At 47.5% G+C, this 20,160-nt stretch overlaps 1 protein-coding gene across 1 annotated transcript in view; it reads right to left on the reverse strand.

Moving 5' to 3' along the window:
- The window catches only part of PLCB2 (phospholipase C beta 2), a 34,285-nt gene extending 17,666 nt beyond the window's left edge, over nt 1–16,619 (reverse strand). Inside the window, exons 1-8 of the mRNA XM_066551773.1 lie at nt 16,536–16,619; nt 12,909–12,986; nt 11,327–11,395; nt 3,975–4,115; nt 3,211–3,290; nt 2,858–2,911; nt 684–759; nt 227–327 (exon numbers count right to left, since the gene is read on the reverse strand). Coding sequence (XP_066407870.1) covers nt 227–327; nt 684–759; nt 2,858–2,911; nt 3,211–3,290; nt 3,975–4,115; nt 11,327–11,395; nt 12,909–12,986; nt 16,536–16,619 — 683 coding nt within the window. The remainder of the gene's footprint in view (nt 1–226; nt 328–683; nt 760–2,857; nt 2,912–3,210; nt 3,291–3,974; nt 4,116–11,326; nt 11,396–12,908; nt 12,987–16,535) is intronic.
- Nucleotides 16,620–20,160: the final 3,541 nt, after the last annotated feature.

The raw sequence follows: 20,160 nt of genomic DNA on the forward strand, positions 1-20,160 counted from the left end.
TTCCTCAGGTTGATCCTCCCTCTGAGCCCATGTATTTCAGGGTCCTATAGCACATTGAGGTCTCATCCTTTTTATTCAGGCCATGAGTGAAGGCATTAAGTGACCTGGGATCCTGCCCTTCTAAGGCCTAAGGCCAGACAAACCCCATGACACTAAATCTCCTCCTTCCTGTCTATCTTTTGCCACAAGAGACCAAGTTCTGGGCTGCGGCTCGAGGGAAACTTACTGTGAGGTAAATATCTCATCAATCTCAGGCCGTGGACACAGATTCATGAGGAACGTCTTGTACACCGGCTCGGGGAAGTCCTCAGGGTTGATGGCATCATTCTGAGAATGCAATGGAGATGTGTCAGGACCACAAACCCGGGACAGCTCTTACTTGTCATGAACACCCACAGCTCAGCACTTGGCTGTGACAACCCCAGTAATGACTGGAACATCTGGCCAGGTGTTGCTGCTCTTTGTGCCACACAGTGCATGTGCTGGAGTCACGAGTGTTACTGGAAGACACTAAGAGCTGATGCCAGCAGGCCAGAGTTAAAGCCTGGCAGTGGTAGGGTAAGGTAAACAACTGTGAGCATCTTGGCTGATGGTTTTTCACAGCCAAAGGCATCCCAGTCAGGGCAGGGAAAAAGATCTTTCACAAGCTCATGAGACTTCTGGATACCCAGAGAAACCCCTACCTTGCCATTTGGCAGATGACAAGCTCTTAATGCTTCTTCCACCCTCTTCTTGTCTGCAGGGAACATCTGAAAAATACTGACCCGACAAGAAAACAAACATCACCATGGGGCAGGACAGAGGTTGGGGGGCTGGAGCTGCAGGCAGTGCAGGACACTCCACATACACAGCAAGGGAGACAGGCAAGACAACTGTAAGCATGAACCAGCAAAGACAGTGTTTTTCCAGGGCAGTAACTGAGGGACTGATAAACCTACTGAGGGTTTGATAAACCTACACTGCATTTTTTGACTAGTGATTTAAAGCAGAAGTCCTGTATTTCTGCAATGGACTCTGTAAGAGCCCTGTCACTCAAAATCCCTCTCCTGTCCTTTTCTGCCCCTCCTGGAGGTGCTTCCTATGGTACTGTGGAGAAGTAAGAATAACTGAACTTCCCCTCCTTTCAGAACATCCCTGTCAACAGCACCATGGTCTCCACCATGGATAAATCCACGTGGATTTATAAGTGCACAGAGGCACTTAACAGCCTCAGTTCTGCTAAGTTCCTGGAGTCACAGGTGCTCACAGCAAACAGGGGAACAAGGAGTGCTCTGTGCTGCCAGGTGGGAGTGCCTGGTGGGGACTGCAGCAGCTCATGCAAACACTGCCCTTTGCAAGGCAAAACTGCAGCAGCCTTGGTATGATTCCAGAGGGATTTACATATTTAAAGGAAAGGCAAATGCTTGTGGAATTTTCAGAATTTTAGGAGTTTTGAAAGCCTTATGTTTACCTATAGCCTTTACTGGAATTTTTTTACCCTACAGTACTGAGTACTTTTATAAACCTTGCTCTTAATGTGGACTATTTAATGGTCTGCATTTTTACCATTCTGCAAGAAATGGGCACTGATGAGAGGTACAACCTGTATGAGATATTTTTTTCTGGCTTGTTCCAGAGGAATAAGCTGGTTTCTTCCTGCAGCAATGCTACCTTGCTTGCATTTTAAAGATTAATTCAAAGCATTCTTCCCTAGTGTGCTATTCATTATAGACCTACACATTTTTAACAGCCTTTTGATGAATATTCTGGTTTCTGACAATGAAATTCTGCTGGTTGGTGGTTTAGAAAACAAATAACAAAAAATGTTTAGTGTTGAATAAAGCTCAGCCCTCCAGGAGCCCATTTAGTCAGCACAGCCCTAATCCAGCACAGCTCTACTTTACAAGACACCCTGGAGTCTGTATTTATTTGGGGTAATTAGTGCTCACCTCTTGTGATGCTGTAACACAGCACAGACCAAGAGTAGAGTGGTTCAGAACTTCCCATATGCACTGTCTGCAGCTTCTTATTCTTTAAACAAAAGGTAATTTATAGACCCAAAAAGGGATTCAACGTGGCAGTGCTGCCTTTTGTCATTCTATGAGCTAAATCAACACAGAGGAACCACAGGACCAGCCCTGGAGCAATTTTTCTTGGGAAGACACTAAATGGCACAAATTCAATTCCAGATTCATGCCACATAGTGCAGGGGAGAAGGGACAGGCTGGGCTTTGTTTCCCATTCTAATGGGAGCTCTACCTGATTCACAAGGCCAAGCTGGGGACAGGGAAGGACAAATCTCCATCTGTTCTGCTCCTAAACCAGCACTAACACTGGCCCAGAGGCTGCTTCACTCTCATGCCCATCCAGAGCAAAGGCTGAGGGATGGAGGAAGTGGGGAAGGACTGGAGTGCTCACACAGGGAGAAAGGAGACAAGAAAAGCAAGGGAGCCCTGCTGCAGGTGAACTGGGAAGTCCAGCAAAGAGCTCTCCAGATGGAGAACTCCTTACAGGAAAGTGAAACAATCCTACACCTCATCCACCTATCAGCTCAGGTTTGTGAAATCATCTGTGATCAGAATTTTACCAAAGTTACTTTGTTTTGTTGGTTTTTTCTTGGCAACAAGCAGGAAATTATATCTGTGCTATTTAAGCCATTTCTTGCTGTAGATGAAGGCCATAAAGTCTCCTTTCCAGACTCAAATTATGTGTCATCTATGGCAATGCAGCAGGAGCACTTCCATGGCCTGGACACAGAGGGAATGTTCTCCTCTTAGGTGCAGGAAGAGCAGACAGCTGGAGCCACTGAGCAACCATCCTCTCACCAGTTGCTCTGCCTCTAGTCTGAACACACAATGAAACAAATATCCACACTCACTTCCTGACAGGAATCTTTCCCTCTTCATTCAGCTGCAACTTCAGCTTCACTAGACTGTGAAAAAAAACCCAAACAAGATTACAAAAATGCATTTGTACCATCTTATGAGATCCTACTAAGTGAGAGGAAAGGAAAAACGTAATTGGGAAAACAGTCTAACAGTTTCAGTCTGAACTGAAAATCGGGGTCCTACAGACCATCAGCTTAACCTTGGCATGACACAGGCCTTGGTCTGGAGGCTGCCAAGGGACCTGGATGCTTTGAAGTATTTTTTTTTTTTCAAGTACTGTCAGAAAGAGCAGGACATGGAAACTTTTTCTTTCAGAGAAAAAAGTTACTCAGAAAGGACTTACATTTTCTCTAGGAAGGTGAAGCGAGGAGCGTTGTACATGAGGGGATTCCGGGCAATGGCCATGATATCCTCAGCCCAGTCCTGGAACAAACAGGGCAGAGGCAGTTGGGCACTACTGAACTGCTCCAAGAAGTACACAGCAAACATGGAAAGGGCACAGAATCCTGGAATCATTGGGTTGGAAGGGACCTTAAAGCCCATCCAGTGCCACATTCTGCCATGGGCAGGGACACCTTCCATTATCCCAGGGTGCTCCAAGCCCCATCTGACCTTCAACACTTCCAGGAATGGGACAGCCACAGCTTCTCTGAGCAACCTGTGCCAGGGCCCCCCACCCTCACAGGGAAGAAATTCTTCTCACACCAAATCAAAATCCACTGTCTTCCAGTTTAAAACTCTTACCCCTTATTCTCTCTGAGACTTGTGGGCTTGACTCCATCACCTTCCTCCTGCCTATAAACACTAAGTGCTGAAACTTTTCTACTTCTCAGCTGCCTGTTTATCCATACAAAACACAACAATGACCAGTCTTCTACTGGTCCTTCTCTGTGCAGGGCAGAAGCTTCTAGAACTTTGGAGATACCACACCTGACTGGAACATAAACCTGCTTGTTTATAACCTTGTCAGTATGGTTGAAAGAGATCAGCATTATGTTTAAACTCTTATCTTACATTATCATGTCTCCTCCTCTCCTTTCCTGCTCCCCACTGAACGCCCCAATCCTTAGAGGTTCCCAGTACTTCCAAGACCTCAGGCCCTGATACCTTGCAAATATTCTCCTTGTAGGACACAAAGTTATGGAAAGTGAGGTCAACCATATCAGAACCAGATACAATTGTGAGGTTCTTCAGCAGGAAGGTGCTGGAAGGGTGATCCAAGTCAAAAACATCTCGGACCTTCAGGGACTGCAAAAGAAACAGAACACATGGGAGTAACTGGAGAATGAGGAAAAACTGTACCCAAAAAAACCAGACCCCAGTACACACATTAGTTCAGATTCACAGAAAGCATCTCAAGGGTTGCAAAAGTGCTTAGTGCAATCTTCCTTTCCTTGGCTTTCCTTAATTTTTATCTTTATTCTGGAGTCTGCATTACTGGATCCTCCATGGGAAAAATCACCATAACTAACGTCCCTGCACAAGCCTGAAAAAGTCAAAGCTGGAGACTGCTCTTAAAGAAATTTCTTCTGAAACTTCAGGCTGGACTTGCAAACAAGCAGGGGAGGGTTTGGCCTGCTTGTGCCAGAGGTGTGTAACCAGTTGATTTTATCAAAACACACACACTAGAAAGTGTATTAGTGTGACACCCAGTTTTTGGGACCTCCTGTCACTTCAGAGTTGGCTTCTTCCCCTCCAAGCCCCATCTTCTGCTGCTGTCAGTTGGTAGTAGTGTTTTTTTCCATAGCAATTCCAGTACCCTACAGCAATAGCTCACCAGAGACTTGTTTTGTTAAGTGTAAGCTCATCCGATTAGAGGTACTTGGATTGCAGCACCATATGAAAGTATTTATAGGATGCTTTAAATTATTCATCATTTTCTGCATTCCTATGCATGGTGTCACTAAGCCAAGGTATCCAAGGTATCCTAGAGTTTTACTGATGGTGCTATTTATAATGGGAAGATAAAAATTTCCATTCCTAGAATAAAGCACAGGAATCCCTTATCTAAAGTGCAGGACAAATCCCTGTCGAAGCAAACAGGGAGCTGTCAGAGCACCTGCTCTCCTTTAGAAACAGGGCAAATCCACAATCTAGAATTGTTAGAGCAGATCAGACTTGGAAGTTAAACTGGAGCTGGAATCTGAGAGCACCTTTAGGTTTCAGCTCTTTCAGGTTTCAGCACCACGTCACACACAGAGCTGAATACACATTTTATAAGGAACTGCAGAATTTTTTTACTTCAGTTTTCCTAATTTCTGAAGCACTGGCAATTTTGTCACAGCTGTAGCAAACAGGCATCTTTAAGAAAAACAGGACAGGGTGGGTTGTAACTCTGGATCATCTGACTGCTGTCTCTTATTTTGAAAAATAACCTCTCCAAGGGGGTAACTCTGAAACCTGTTCAATCCCAGAGCATTTGGAGGGAGGGAAGGGAAGGAATATGATTTGCCTATTTTCTACAAGGGAATTTCTAAAATGGCTCCTTCTTGCCTGTGAGCCATTTTCTTTCACAGAACTGAGCACCACCAAACACCCACATCTCCTTCCCATGCTCGTGGCAACTCCTTGTTGGAGCTCAACTTTCCAGTGCCAGCAGCAAAATGTTGGGATTTTAACTCCAAACTTGACTTCATCTTGCAAATGCACCAGCATTTGTTCAGCTCCAGGGCTGTACAGGAGAGGAGGCCTAAAACAATTGTGAACTTGTGGTTGTGCTGAACTCATTTCCTGTATTTGTTATCCGGGACTCCGCCCACCCCTTCCTTCTCTGCACGCTACTCTCGGTACTCTCTAGCAGACATTTGTCACCTGGCTCTCTCCACACCTCTCTGTCCAGGCCATGTCCTCAGCAAACCAAGCAGGTTTTCTGTTATCCAGGCAGTGATGCATCCAGCACCCAAGGAAGATGTGGAGAGAGGACCAGAGACTGTGTGCAGGAGCTCTGAACCTGATGCCACATCATGGCTCTTTCACAACCTGCACTCCTTAAGTGCCTTGTGCCACAGCTTCACTCTGGGATTACTCACTGTTGCCTTGCAGGTAGCCATAAAGGAAAAATAGGAATTGCTGCATGAAAAGCAGGACATGCATATTAGCCACGCAAATCAGAAGGGAAACACTCTTAGCAAATCCCCTTTAAAAAAGCCAGATAAGCAGAAAACAACCTACTAGCAGAGTGGCTGAAATATGGAGTCAGCTGGAGTTTCATGTCCCACCCTCCTGATTTCCCTAAAGTCCTCAGCTGTACAGAGATCCATAGTCCAGAGAGAAGCAAATTCTCATGCAAATATAAACAAAGAGTCAGAGACAGACACAGGACAGAGAAGGACAGTCCTTTCTCTGCTTGAGAGGGGGCAGAGCCGACTGACTGCAGGACCTGTTGTGTCACTGTGCCCTGACAGAGCTGTGTCTTGTGGCACAAGGACAACAAATCTTCTCTTTTGGAGAAGGGAGCTCTTGTTTGGTTGCCAGAAAGAAAAAAGGAAGCCCCAAGGTATTTGGGGGATGCCTTTAACTCTGAAGGTAACACTCCTGTCCCTTTTAGCCTTGGTGCTCCATGCTGGAGATATTGGCTCTAGAATGGGGAGGGCCAACTTGTCCCTGTGCCAAGCATTTTAGGGACACAGGCAGACAAAAATCCACACTGAAGCACTCTCAGCCCTCAGTGTTTTACCTAAAGGAACTGGAAAATCAGCAGCTCAGAGTCCCAGGCACAGAATAGCCCATGGTGTTCTGCAATCCAGCAGGACATGCTGCCAGGGACAGGAGAATGTGTGGCCCCAGAACTCACTGCACAACAATGGCAGAAGCAGGAGGGCCCAGCATGACAAAGGTCATCACTCACACATGCCCATTTCCTTGCTCAGCTCCTGCTCCACCACTCATAAATCCTTTGCCAGACACAGGCTGGTACCTGCCTCTCTCTTGCATACTCACAGCTTGGTGCCTCCTTACAGCTCCATATGATCGCTCTCCAGTTGGAGGGATGGAGTTAGACTTAGTTCAGCTCCATCCTGGGCTCACAAGTTGCTCAATCCCAATGCCAGAGCTGGTCAGTCCCTGTGCTGCAGAACCACTGACCACCCACAGTGTTTAGAGCCTGTGGCTCACAGCCACAGCTCAGCTCCAAGGGCACTGTGATTGTCCTGCAGGGTTCCTGAACATTCCCACTGGCTTCAACTTTATTGTCTCAAAACATGATGAGTTAAATACCTTGGTGTTGTTTTCTTCCTGTACATATGCAGTTCAGGCTGTAGCTCCAGGTTCAATACCAACAGAATGGGGACAGACCATGAAGCTGGTTTATAATCATGACATCCAGAAAGTACAACTTTTGTTTTTATTAAAAAATATGTCTGTCTCAAAGCCAATGCCTCCTGAAACATCTAAACAAACCCCAAGACACAGCCAATAGGCCAGAAGTCTGGGCTAAAACATCATGTATTTTGGTCTTTATTATTAGATTTTCTGTCAGCATTCCAGGGTCTTGGTGCCTTAAAAAAGAAACCACAAGAAGCCCCACAAATGGAGCAGCCCTTATTGTTCCTCATTACTGAAAAGAAAACACAGACCTGATTGTAAATAACAGCCCAATCTGTATCAGCACACTGCTGAACTACAGTCAATAGCTTTTTAATCTTGTCTCTTTGCTGTTCAAAGGCACTGCTCATTCTTATCTTTATTATTCTCTTGAACACACACCAAAGTTCGCTCTGCCCCACGTAAAAAAAAAAAAAAAAAAAAAAATCTGCGAAGAAAAGTCACAGCAGAAACGCGCAGCCGCTGTCCAAGAACCTCGCAGGGGAGCCCTGCGTAGGAGGGGCCAGGGAAGATTCTGCTCTGTGGTGAGGCAAGGACTGGGGAAGGCAGGCAAGGGCCATTTCCATGTGGAGGTTGCTCCTACGGCTGGCAGCCCTTGGTGAGTCCCTTTTCACGCTTCACCTGCTCCCTAGGCATCCCTAACCATGGATCGGGTTCCAGCTGTGACCTGTGCTGGCAGTACTACGGCAGCAGGTCTCTTCTCAAGTGGTTTTTCACGTGGCTGCTTTGGTGTTATTATTCGTGCTGCATGTAGGGGTTACAAAGAAAAACCCCAAACCTCTGAGCAGGCAGTGGTGGCAAAGTGCTACTGAAAGCAGGGAACTCCCAACACCCACAGTGACCCACCCCCTCCCAGGGAGACTTCTCCGCGCCATGGGACTGGAAAACCGAGGGCAGGTTACAACCCTTGAGCCACAGCCCAAACCTGCACAGCCCCTTGCTGTGGAAAGCAGGGGCACAGATGCTCTCCATACAGCACTCTCCTTCCTCTGGACTTCTTTCAGTAACCAGCCAGCAGGAAAACCAGGCCACAAGCTTTGCCTCAGAGCAGCTGCAAATTGACTGGGGCATCACTTGCAGAGAAGGGGAAAGGATGTTCCTTTTATTGCTGGTGCCATCCACAGTTCTTCCTACAGCTGTGATCCTGCTCTTCTTGTCCTAATCCTTGTCCTAAAAGAGGCCGATGGCTCATTTCTTCTTCACCTTCAGGCAGTGAAACAAGTTAACTCTGGGTATTAATTCCAACAGTTCTATTCTACAACCATTACAAGCCACTATTTTGTAACAGAGCAGAAGAGCACCCATGTTCATTCTTCCACATCTAAACAGATTTTTATTTGCTTCACCACACCAGTTTTTTATATTAATGCCTTTTGTAACAACGCCCCAAACACAGCTGCCCCATGTGGAGGGTGTGGTGGTTCATGTGAAGAATTTTTCCCTGCTTTCTGCATTCCTTTGTGAACTTCTGCTCTCAGGACAGCCAAATGAACATGACCCTGAGGGCTTTAAGCCAGAGGCATCAGGGATAGCAGAGCTATGTGTAAGTAACAATCTTCCAGACCCAGATGGCACATCTTGGTTCAACACCCCTTCGGTACCCACATAAGGCCTCCCAGGATCCACAAGGAAAAGATGGATAAGGAGCCAATCTAGTGCATTTTACTACATGTTATCACAGAATTCCAGAAAACTCCCTGAAATAAAAAGGGGGCTTATTTCAAATGAGTCTCTGTAAAATGCAGAATTCAAAGAGCACTTGGGATTTTCACAGCAAAGGTTGTCATCAAGTGCATCACTTCTGCCCACTGAGAATACTTAATAAATCAGTCAGTGCTTGACCCTTGCTTCGTTGTTCTTCAAAAATGGGCTGCAGCCAACTCCCATGGCTCTAAAATCCCATCCCTGGCCTATTACAACAACTAGAACAGAACAGCTCCATCCAGGTGCCTAGGGAAAAGCACTGGAACAGGGCATACACACTGGCACTTCTTTGACACATTCCTGCAGCTCCCAGCAATCTGGGATTCAGCAGCTTCCTAACCCAGAGGCATTATCTCACATTTACTAACTCCCTAAGGGCATTTCCTTCTTATACTGACTTTTTATACTCACATTTCCATGACTGGGCAGGAAGCATTACCAATGGCATGGTGATCTGAGGTGGGACAGCAGCAGCAGCACCTCTTGCTTGTGCCACTCCTACCTCTGGAAAATTCCACCTTATATGGAGATCCTGCACTGGAAGAAACCCTGAGTAATTGCTTCAAACTCTGAGTAAGCCCTTCGTGCTCCCCTTCTCCATTCAACTGCTGATATTACAGCACTCCACATCGCATTCACCTTACTCCTTCTGCCAGAACACAGTCCCTCCTACTCAGATGCTCTGCCCCCAGCAGCCACTTCTTTCCTTTGTTAATCCTGCTGCTTTTCCATACCTTTTCCAGTCCTCACTAAATTTGAGAGTACACTAGAATTGCACATAAATATGGATCAATTTGGGGTGTACACAATAGCACAACTTGGTAATGATTTCCTTATAATCTCTAAGATACAATTTACTTTTAGGAGGCAAATACTGCTGAACACTACATTGATATTTTACCATACACCCACGATGTTTTCTGAGTAGCAACAGTCAACTCAGGGCCTATTATTACAGAAGGATGAGGGATTTTTTCTGTATGCATTGCCTGATTTTTATCTGTATAAAATGTATCACTCATTAGATCATGCATTCAATCAGCAATTCAAGGTCTTCCTACAAACCAGCCTGATTTTATTATGCCAAATAACACATTTGGCACATTGGCAAACTGTCTTCTCTTGGTACTCTCCAAATAGTCTTCCTTAACTAATTCTTAAAATCTAGGACATCTCCAGCCTTCTGTTACCACCAGGACATCCAGCCATGGCCTCAGTGTTTCCCCCAGCAATTTATTATCTATATCAAAGATCAATTCATTTTGTCAACAGGTCATTTCTCAAAGTTTAACAGCCTAGAAAAGAGTATCTCCTTTAAAACAGCCTCTTAGTGTGTCCCATCTGGAGGGCAGCACCAACTCAAACAGCGCCAAATATTTTATTCTCTCAAATGAAAATCCAACCTCTGACAGCATTTTTAAAGCACAATTCCCACAAAACAAGTTGCTGACAAAGTTTTAGGCTCATTGAAAACTGAAGTATGTTCCCATCTAGTGAGCTTCTAAGGAGAAAGGCAGTTTCTCTGAAGGAAAGATGATTTTTATGATGGGCACTGTTCTTGAGCTCTGCTGTGCCTTTAGCACCCACCTTTTTATGGTATTTTGAAAAATACTGGTCTTGGGGAGCTCTGAATAGACATTTTCAGAGCAGATTGAGAAAACAGCCACACAACTTATGCAAAAGGCTTCTTGAGGCTCCGGAGATATTGCAAAACCTTTCCCTTTTGCCTTAGAGAGTCACCTATGGCACCACATGATGCATCAGCTTTACTTCTTTGGTCCCTTTTCCACCTTTGTGCTTTACTGCAGTTTTCTGCTTGCCTTTTCCATACATGGAAAAGTTAAAAACAAAGTCCCAGAAGCAAAGTCCTAACAAGGGCTGCAAGAATCTTCAATTATAACTGAAATTGAGGACAAAGCCCTGATCACGTGCAAATGTAAAAATATATGGGGAGGAAAAGAAACAAACCACTTTTTCTGAAAATGCATTTTCTTCCCTTTAAAGGGAAGATCCCAGCACACACTGTTGGAGTGGCATTGTAACTCCAGGTTTGTGGGTACCCTGTGTATCCTTACACAAGAGCAGCTCCAGTGTCTCAGTGCAGGAACATCAGAGTCTCCAGCAGGACTTAGCAGTGCAGCAGGGCACTTGGAAGGGGAATTGGTTCTCCTGGCTTTCTGACATATTCCTTCCAATGAGCCCATCTACCATAGTCTGGAAGTGCTGCTTTTGGGAGCACAGAGGGCCCCTGGGAGGTCAGGGACAAGAGTCAAGATGGGTTTTCTGTATTTACATAGCTGTGATGTAAGGAGATGAGATCCTCTCTAGCTTCTTCCTACAGAAATCCAGGACAAGCTGCCTGAGCCCACCAAAACCTCAGGCAGCCCTGCCTTCCCACTGAAACACAGGACAGAAAGAAGCTGTGGCCTCACCTTGGGCACTTTGGCAAATCGCCCTGCTCGGGTGTCTCGGATGCTGGTGATATCCAGAATTTCTCTTTCCTACAAACAGAAAAAGGACAAAAAAAAAAAAAGAAAGAGGATCATAGGAGGAAGGAAAGCACTCCATGGCTTAGTGTCTTTCCCCATGGAAGAGCTCTCCCAGCAGGAACAAGGCAGGGAGGGAAGCCATTCCCACAGAGGACACTGCACAGCCTTCCCCAGGCAGCCCCTCCATGTCCTCACTACTGGCTTGCTGTCTTGTTTGTTCTTTTAATATCCAACCTGAATTTCCTTCCTCTGTTACTAATTTTTCTTCTCACCATGGATCTGGAGAACAAATTATACTTGTTGCAGCAGATAATATTATTTTCCAAGATCACATTACACGACAATGTGGATGCCACGTCTTCTGGCTGTATCCCCATTTTATTGTTAAGCAGGAAGTAATTTTACTCCTAATCCCACTCCTTTGTGAATCTCTAGTACAAAAGCAGTTCAGTTTACTTTAGCTGCTAACCAACAGCATTTTCCAGGAATGCGAGACCCCTTCCAGTCTGGCTTCCCTTGTGGCACCTATGCTCCCCTCCACCAGCCCCTTTCCCAGGTATCCCAATGAAGTATGTCCCTTTCCACGGCAACACCAGCTCCCCTTGCCTCACTTTGTGCTCCACTTCATCCTGCTGGCACCCTTAGAGCAGATATTCTACTGCCCAAGTGGACTTTGAAAGCAGAACAGGAGTGACAGAGACATCAAGGGGTGTGACAGTCCCCAGCATTGTGACACTGTTCTCAGGGGATGTGGCTGTGGCAGCGCCCGGTCCCAGCTGGCACTGGACACAATCTCTGGAAAGGCAGAGCCCACCCAAACCCACCAGGTCTCGGGCCAGGGCCTGGGCAGGACTGTCTGACTGCCATGGCATGTAGGTCAGGCGGAGGAAGCAGAGCTGAACCACAGCCTGCTCTGGAAAGCAGAAGTAAGGCCAGCCTTCCACCTCCCTCTCCATCATTTGATGTACTCATCAGTGAGGAACTGAATTCTCTTTCCTCCATGTGTTATCTCCCCCTCTCCGCCAGCAGCCTGCAAACATCACCCTGAGCACAACTTGCTCTCCAGACTCCATGTAGGCCCTACATCACTACGGTCACTACTTTTTTAATTAAAAAGTCTAAAAGCCCAATGAGTCAGTTAATGGCCCCACTGCACAGGTTAGGAGAATCCTGTATCTTGCTGGGTAACAGGTATATCAGCACTGTTTTTTTACTGATATCAGTAAAACTGTTCTTCATGAAGTCCTTTGAAGGACACATAACAAGCTTTGCAGGAGTCAAAAAAGGCGAAAGCATGAAAGGCACAGAAAGGCCACACTCACACCTTCAGTTCTTGCACTTTCCTGGTGCTGTGAAGACCAACCTGCCACTGAGAAGCTCTCACTCCTTGGTGGGGCGTCCCTACTAAGAGGAATAAGTGTGGCAGTTTGCTCCCAAGTGCAGGACTCGAGCACTTGCAGTGTTGTCATCTCACACAAACCTGAGCTGGCTGGTTGGAGCCTGACCTGTGTGCCTCAGCACTTACCATGCTCTGATAGGTCCAGTACACGTAAAAGCCCCGAGGATCCACTCGGAGAATCACAGGAGAAGCATTTGATGTTTCCTGACAGGAAAAAAAAGGCAAAAGAATGTTGGTACCTTGGGTGACTTGGATAAAACATCCTGGGACACAAGGTTCCCAGTTCAAATACAGACCCAGCAGGTGAACACCCTCCGGGATTTATGAAAATGAACCCAAGGATTTTAGGATGTCTCCACAGTGACACCTGTGATGCTCTGGAAGCTGAATCTTGAGTCTCACCTAACCTGCACATTTAACAAGAAGAGCTGTCTTGGAGTTTTCTACATAAAGAACTGAGATAAAGTATCTGGAGATTCAATTAATTTTTTCATTTGATAAGTATTCTTTGACCTGCTCCATTCTACAAGCTCAGGAGTAACCCAGGCCAAGCAGAGAAAGCATTGATCCATGGCATCTCCCATCCAGGTGTTGGTGCAGATTATCTGGGCTCCTGGTCAGGAAGGCTTCAAGGAGGGGATACATCAATGCAGCATCATTATGCTGCTTTAGATGGGCATTCTGAAACTCCACAGACTATACACTCAGTCTCTACACTGATTATAGAAAGAAGCAGCTACACAAACACCCACACCAGAGGCTGCAATGAGATGAAATCATTTGGGGCTGATCCTGAACCCCACACAGCCATTTCTGGGAAGGCTCCAGATTCAATTCAGGAAGCTGAAACACATCACTGCTAATATGAAACCAGTAATGAAATCTGGAAGTTGTACTTGTCTGTTGGCCTCAGATTCTTCAGTTTTTTACTCAACTCATACTTCACTCTAGAGTGTATCTATGTTTTCAGGGACCTCCATTTCCATACACAATATTTGCAGTAAAGTGCTCATTGCACAGCACATTGTGTGTGGTCCTTTTACTGCCTCTTGTCTTCCCCTGCTGTGCCAGGGCCAGCACCAGCCTGCCCAGCACCATGTCCATGTTCTCAGAGCTCTTGGCTGCTCCCTGCACACATGGCTGTGGAGAGTAGAACAGGCCCCACGGGACCACCACAGAGGATTGTGCCATGTTCTAGATTACCCTTATCTCCCAACAAAGCAGCTTTCTGGAGGGCAAGCTGAGGCTGTAAGGAAGCTGCTGCCAGCCAGACTCCTAGGCAGGGCCAGGCCTGCCAGGGAGTGCAGGCAGCCTCTCCAATGGGGCAGCTCCTGGCAGCGAAGGAAATGGGCAATCCTACAGAAGATGGTCTGGCAGCCAACCTGGTTGCTTCTCACTCTGTGGGGCAAAAAGCAAGCACTGTCTGCTAAAATCCTGTAATCCATAATCTTTCAGAGATAGGAACAGTTTTGACTCTACTATGAGGACTCAGAGGCAGCACAGAGCCATACCCATACCCATCTGCCCTGCTCAAGAGGTCAGCTACTGTCTTGTGCCCTGCCTGGGGTTCTGACAGAGTTCCCAGTGGCTCTTTAACTCAGCTACCACCCATATAGCACAACTTCACCTCTTCAGTCTGTTTAGGAGCCCCCGCTTGCTGGATGCTGACCAAAGCACTGCAGAGCTGCTCCTTACCCAAGGTCCTGCAAGTAACTCCATGGGACAGGTCGGAACAGTCCTGCCTGTCAGGGACCCATTGCTCTCTCCTCTAGACAGTACCTTACCAAAGCTGGACAAGGTGAGGGCTCTGTACAAAAAGTGTGGGTCTGCTTTTTTGCTGGAAGGCCCTAGTTCAGTCCCAAGCTGAACAGTGATTTAAGAGGCCAGCCTGATCTTCCTGAACTCCTTTGCCTCACTTATCCTGGAGGGAGTTCAAAACTGTTACCAACAGTACAGTCGTGTCAATTGCAAGAGATACAAGAAACTTAACACTCATGAATTCTAAAGTGCAGCAATCCTGCGATCTGGAGCTCTCACCATCATCCTCTGCAGCCTATTCTAACCATGGATTGGGAAAGCCCAATGTGATGGAGCAATGTGACCAGAACAGCCCACTCATGGAGAAGCCTTTCTGTATTGGTGGAGATGAAGCGTGTAAACTACTTAGTTGAGGCAACCACTTAGAAATGTTTACAAATATATAAACCTTAAGGAAAGATCCAGATGGGAGTTGAGCTCACTAATCAACAGCTACAGCAGGAAATAAACACTTGGTGGGTCTTGGAAGCCCAACTGACTCACGGTGGTTTTCAGGGGACCCTAACCCAGGAATACCCAGTGATGTACTTAACAGCTTCCAATTCTTGGGAGAATAGCCCCCAAGGACTGAACACAAAGTCATCAGCAATTTTAGACAAGTTTGGCTACTGTTATTCTGAAAAAGCAGATTTCAAATTCTGAGAAGCCCTAAGTGCACTCTGCAGGGAGTAGGCCCACAGGAAAGAGGAAGGCTGTGCTTTTCACTGTACCCCGGTGTCATCCTCCTGTTTATGTACTGCTCACAGGGGAACTGGCAGCCATATTCCAACTCCTATTCCTCACATCCATCCTTCCTGCCAGCTGCACAGTACACTGCTCTCATTCTCAGTGCTGCTGGACCACCCCACTGATGTTGAGCACAGGTGATCCACTCCCCCACATGCTCCTTTGGGACTTAACACCCTATTCCAGCTTCCTACTCACAAAAGTGCTAATCCCTCCTGCACTGCTGCTGCAGGCTCCTTCTGATCATCTCATTTGCAACACCACATGAACCATCTCCCCAGACCCCTGTGAATAACGAATAATCTGGGCTTTCCCCCTTTTATCAACATCCATGCCCAACAGCAGACAGTCCATCTCCAGACAGCACAGATGGGCAGCTGCTCTCCTCCTGCTCAGGTTTGTGGGTGCTGGGGTAAGCACTCCTTCGCCTCCTTAGAAAGTGAGGAGGGGAGCTCTTACATTCCAATGAACTGCTGCTGCTCTACACTTTCTTCCCCTCACACAGAAAGGCAGTGACTGCAAAGCAGCTGTTTTGAAGGTATAGAGGACAATGAGCTGGAGAGAGCAGCAGCTTGCTGCAGCACCCTGAGGCTTCAGCCCTGCTAAAGGACAGGCCCTTTGCTGTTCAGTCATTCCCAGACGCAGGGGCCAGGCAGGCGTGGGAGGCCATGGCTCACCCCCGATCCACTCAGGCAACAGGGCCATAAGAGGAAGCAACTTGGAGCCTGATTTCATCTTTATCTGAAAAGTGCAATGTGTGCTTTTTGCTCTGGAGTAGATCCTACCCTACCCCTTATGCTCCCCCAGAAAGTCCAAATGTGGCATTTGCATATCACCGCACAGGCACTCCCAGCAGCGACCACCTTCCTGAGGGCTGGACCTTGTGTCCTTTACCAGGGGCTGCACACACAGACCCAGAGCACACTTGCTCCATTTGTTTCCATCCTCCACTATAAGAGATGTAGAAAACCTATCCCCAGCCCCTTACACACACACACACACACACACACACAGACACGCAACATCCCCTTAACTTCAGTCCTCAGCTTTCCTGTTCTTCCCAGTTCCCTCTCCCCATCTAGAGATCTCTGCTGTCAGGTGGGATACCACACTGAACACAGGCTCCCGGCCTCCCCACAAACCATGACCCAACCAGTGTCTCCCTGCCACCGCAGGCACAGCCCAGGGAAGGAACACCCCAGTACTCACATCATCCCATTTGATGAAGCGGTCACCCTTGCACAGGTAGTCCTTCACCTCCGTGGGCTGCAGGACAGGGTTCAGCACAGACATGGTCCTGCAGATGTGCTCCTCAGCTACCACAAGCAAGAGCAACTGCACAGCTCACTCCTCCTTAGCCCCCTCTCCTCTATCTCTGCCTCTCACGTGGCAGGGCGTTCTGCCATGGCCTCTGTTGGCATCGGAGAGCAAACAACCTCTTATATCCCAGCCCAATTTAGGAGGGGCAGGGACAGGCAGGCGAGGAGCGATGAATCTGCATTGTAAATCAACAGCTCTCCAGGCAAGCAGAGCCTCACCCAAGGTCACCCAGAGGAAGGCTGGCGATGGCTGGGTGCTGGTGGGCACAAACACCCACCGTCCCTCCGGGAGGGATCCACTCCTTGGAGCTGTGCTGGTGAGGCACCCGGCTCAGTGAACTTCCGCAACTCAACTTCCTTAAATGCTCTCTTGACGAAGTACAGGCATTGCCAGAAATGCTCCAACTGCTTCAGCAGCTGTGGTTACGGAGCAGCTCAGCTCTGGCTACAAGCAGACTGCCCCCTTCATGCAAGAGGCCAGATGTCCCAGGAAACAAACTCCTTCCTTGCTCTGGACAGATGCCATTTCTGAGGCCACTCACTGCACTGTCCAGTCTTAAACAGTTTTCCTTTCTCTTATGGGCTCTTCTGAATGTCAGCCTCAAAGTGAGACAGACCAGCAGGGCAGCTGGAAATTCCCCAGATGAAATGAAACATTCCCAGAGTCCCAGGAACCGCACTACTCCACACACTCACTTGGTTCTGTGGCAGATACATGGGACACAGAACAGGAGAGGTGGGCAAGATGGGGATTATAGTGACAAAGCAGCAGGGAAGGGACCAAAAGCAGACTAGGTTAGAGACAAACAGGGCCAAAACAAGTCTCTGCTTCTGACCTTGGAACAAAGGAATTCCATGTGGGCAGCAGAGGAGGAAAGGAGCTCCACTGGCTCATGGGCACTGGCTAAGCTAGAGAGCAGCTTATGAAAAGGCCTGACATGGCCAAGATCAATTTTAGAGGCAGAGCCCCACAACTAATTACAAGTGGAAATGACTGTGCTATGATTGCTGTGGATTCCCAGGCACACGGTGGGATGTCATCCTCACCTCCTATCAAAGCCAAGATTGCCATGGCTCAAAAGGGACAATCTGCTGGCAAAAGTAGCAGAGAAAAGGTGGAGAACAAACCCCCCCCCCCAACTCTGTAAGAGGAGCCAGCTGCATGTTTTATTCTTTCCTTTCTTCCCAGCCCTGATGTGATGAGTCTGGCACTTTGGAACAGCCTGGATAGCTGGGGGAATGGTCACTGAAGGAATCCTAAGGGCATTCTCAGGTGCTACTGGCATGAGGCAGGAGAGATAAAGTGGAACTTCAGCAAGTGCTCCAACTGTAAAACAATAAAAGCAGGAATCAGAGCTCCCTGCTGCAGGAAAAGAGAGCCCTGAGCAAACACAACATCCTATGTCTTTCAAGGGGTCTGCCAAAAAAACCCCTGGGAATAAGAGAGCTTCCGCATTTCCAGCTACCATGGCATTTTCTGCACTTATCAATCTTGCCCTTACAGGAATTAGCTATACAACAGAAGGCAGTTGGCTCTCTTTCCTTAGGGTCACTGGGATATTCCAGGCCCAGCCAAGCCAGTGTCACCAGGATCCCACACTCAGGAAAAGTGGTTACTCCCAAGGAGAGAAACAGAAGATGATAAAGAGTGCAGTGAAAGTTCTCTACACTCACCTGATCTCTTCTGCAAGGCCAGAGCAGCTTCAGGTTTGCTTCCCTTTAAATTAGGGAGCAGCAATGGAGAGAATAGAGAGCATTAATCTTGCTCAGAGGTGCTGCAGTCCTCCCAGCCTCTGGAACACTGACAGCACTGCAGGAAGGCCCTGGAGGTCACAGCTGCAAAGCAGTGAGAGGTGGGATGAGCTTTGCCACCTGGTACTGCCAAGGGCAGGTGAGATCAGTCATAGCTACTGGATCCCATGGCTTGACTGGTACTGTCAGTTATCACAGCTTTGTGAACCAAGTGTGCTTCCTGCCAGGGCCTCACTGCGAGGCTGCTTCTGTCCTTCTCTCACACCCGGATATTCATCAGCTTTCTCTGCCTCATGAACAAAGTAAGCAAGAATCCTGCCACAGCTTAACTCTACATGTCACTCAAGGTCAGCTTCCCCTAAGGAATAAAACCTTAATTCAATGAATAATGAAATCATATTTGAGACTCAACTAAACACAAGCAGCATGAAGATCAGTGCCCAAGTTGGTGGCTGCCCTGCAAGGCCACATGATGCCCAACAGCAAGGGCCAAACCCCCACTTGCACAAAGGTTGTCACAAAAGCTGCAGCTCCCTTCCTCTTGCCCAACCCAGCCTCCTTATCTTCCACTTCACACTCCTTGCTCTGTAGGAGCCTCTGTCCCTTGCACGCAGAGATGGCTGATGGAGCCCTGATAGGACAGAGCAGCAGTCCTGCCCTCTGCAGAGAGCTGCAACATCAGAGCAGGCACGAACAGCAGCACTTGAGCAGTATTTGTTTATTCAAAGCATCCTTTATTCTCTCTCTCCTGTAAGGCACATCACCTAGTGCACACTTGTCCCACATCCCTGTCTCCTTGCTTTCCTCCCATACCTTCCCTGCCAGGCTACCCACCACTTGCTACAATAGTTTTGATATGCAAACATTTCCCTTTTTTAAATTTAATATTCTTCCTTCTCTCCCTGTGCTACCTATCCAGCAGCCTGTACACCCCCCCCCTCCCCCCAACAGGGTGCATGCAGCAGCAAGGCAGGCAGGATCACCCTTCAGACAAGGTTTAGGGGACAAGGTTTCCAGACACTCATTTAAGCCACACTGTTAAACCTCCCTCCTGACTTCCAGCAAATTACTGTAACCTCCACCCCAGCTTACTCCTGGCACAGAAAATCTGTAAGAAATCTCTCCCAGCATTGTTGCAGGAGAATTACTTTGCCATGTGTAATGCTGTCCTCTAGTGAAGAGCTGTGACACTGCACATCAGCAATGAACTCCCAGCTCTGCAAATGCCAGCCCATCCTACTGCTCCTGTGGCTGCTCTGCCCTCAGAGCGCTGGCAATCCGGAAAGGATTAACAATACCATTAAGACCACAAAGATAGTATTTTCTTACCACCCTGGAGAGCAGAATTGCTGAGTGTGTGTACAGGGACATATCTTGTGTCCCATTTTGAACCGAAACCACAAGGCCAAGGACTCCTGACAGCTCTCAGCATGACTCTTCAGCTTGATCTGCAAAAGTCAGAGGACAGTGGACTATGGCACAGAGAAGTGGCCACAGATGCCACAAAACCATAAAAGCAGTGAGGTCTTGTGCAAAAAAACCCCAAATCCCAAGAAACTGTCTGTCCAACCACCAAGACATGGTTAGGCCTATAATTAACTGCTCACTGGGCAGTGTGTTGTGTTTACAGCACTGACAGCTTTCAGTATGTTTCCAAGCAGCACAGTGAGGCTGCAAGCAGGATCACATTTAAACATCCCATACATTCCTGCAGTGCCAGGTCACTGCTGCCCAGAGCTGGCTGAACCAGCCATTCCTGACTG

The sequence above is a fragment of the Molothrus aeneus genome, chromosome 6 (genome assembly GCF_037042795.1).
Source record: "Molothrus aeneus isolate 106 chromosome 6, BPBGC_Maene_1.0, whole genome shotgun sequence".
NCBI lineage: Eukaryota > Metazoa > Chordata > Aves > Passeriformes > Icteridae > Molothrus > Molothrus aeneus.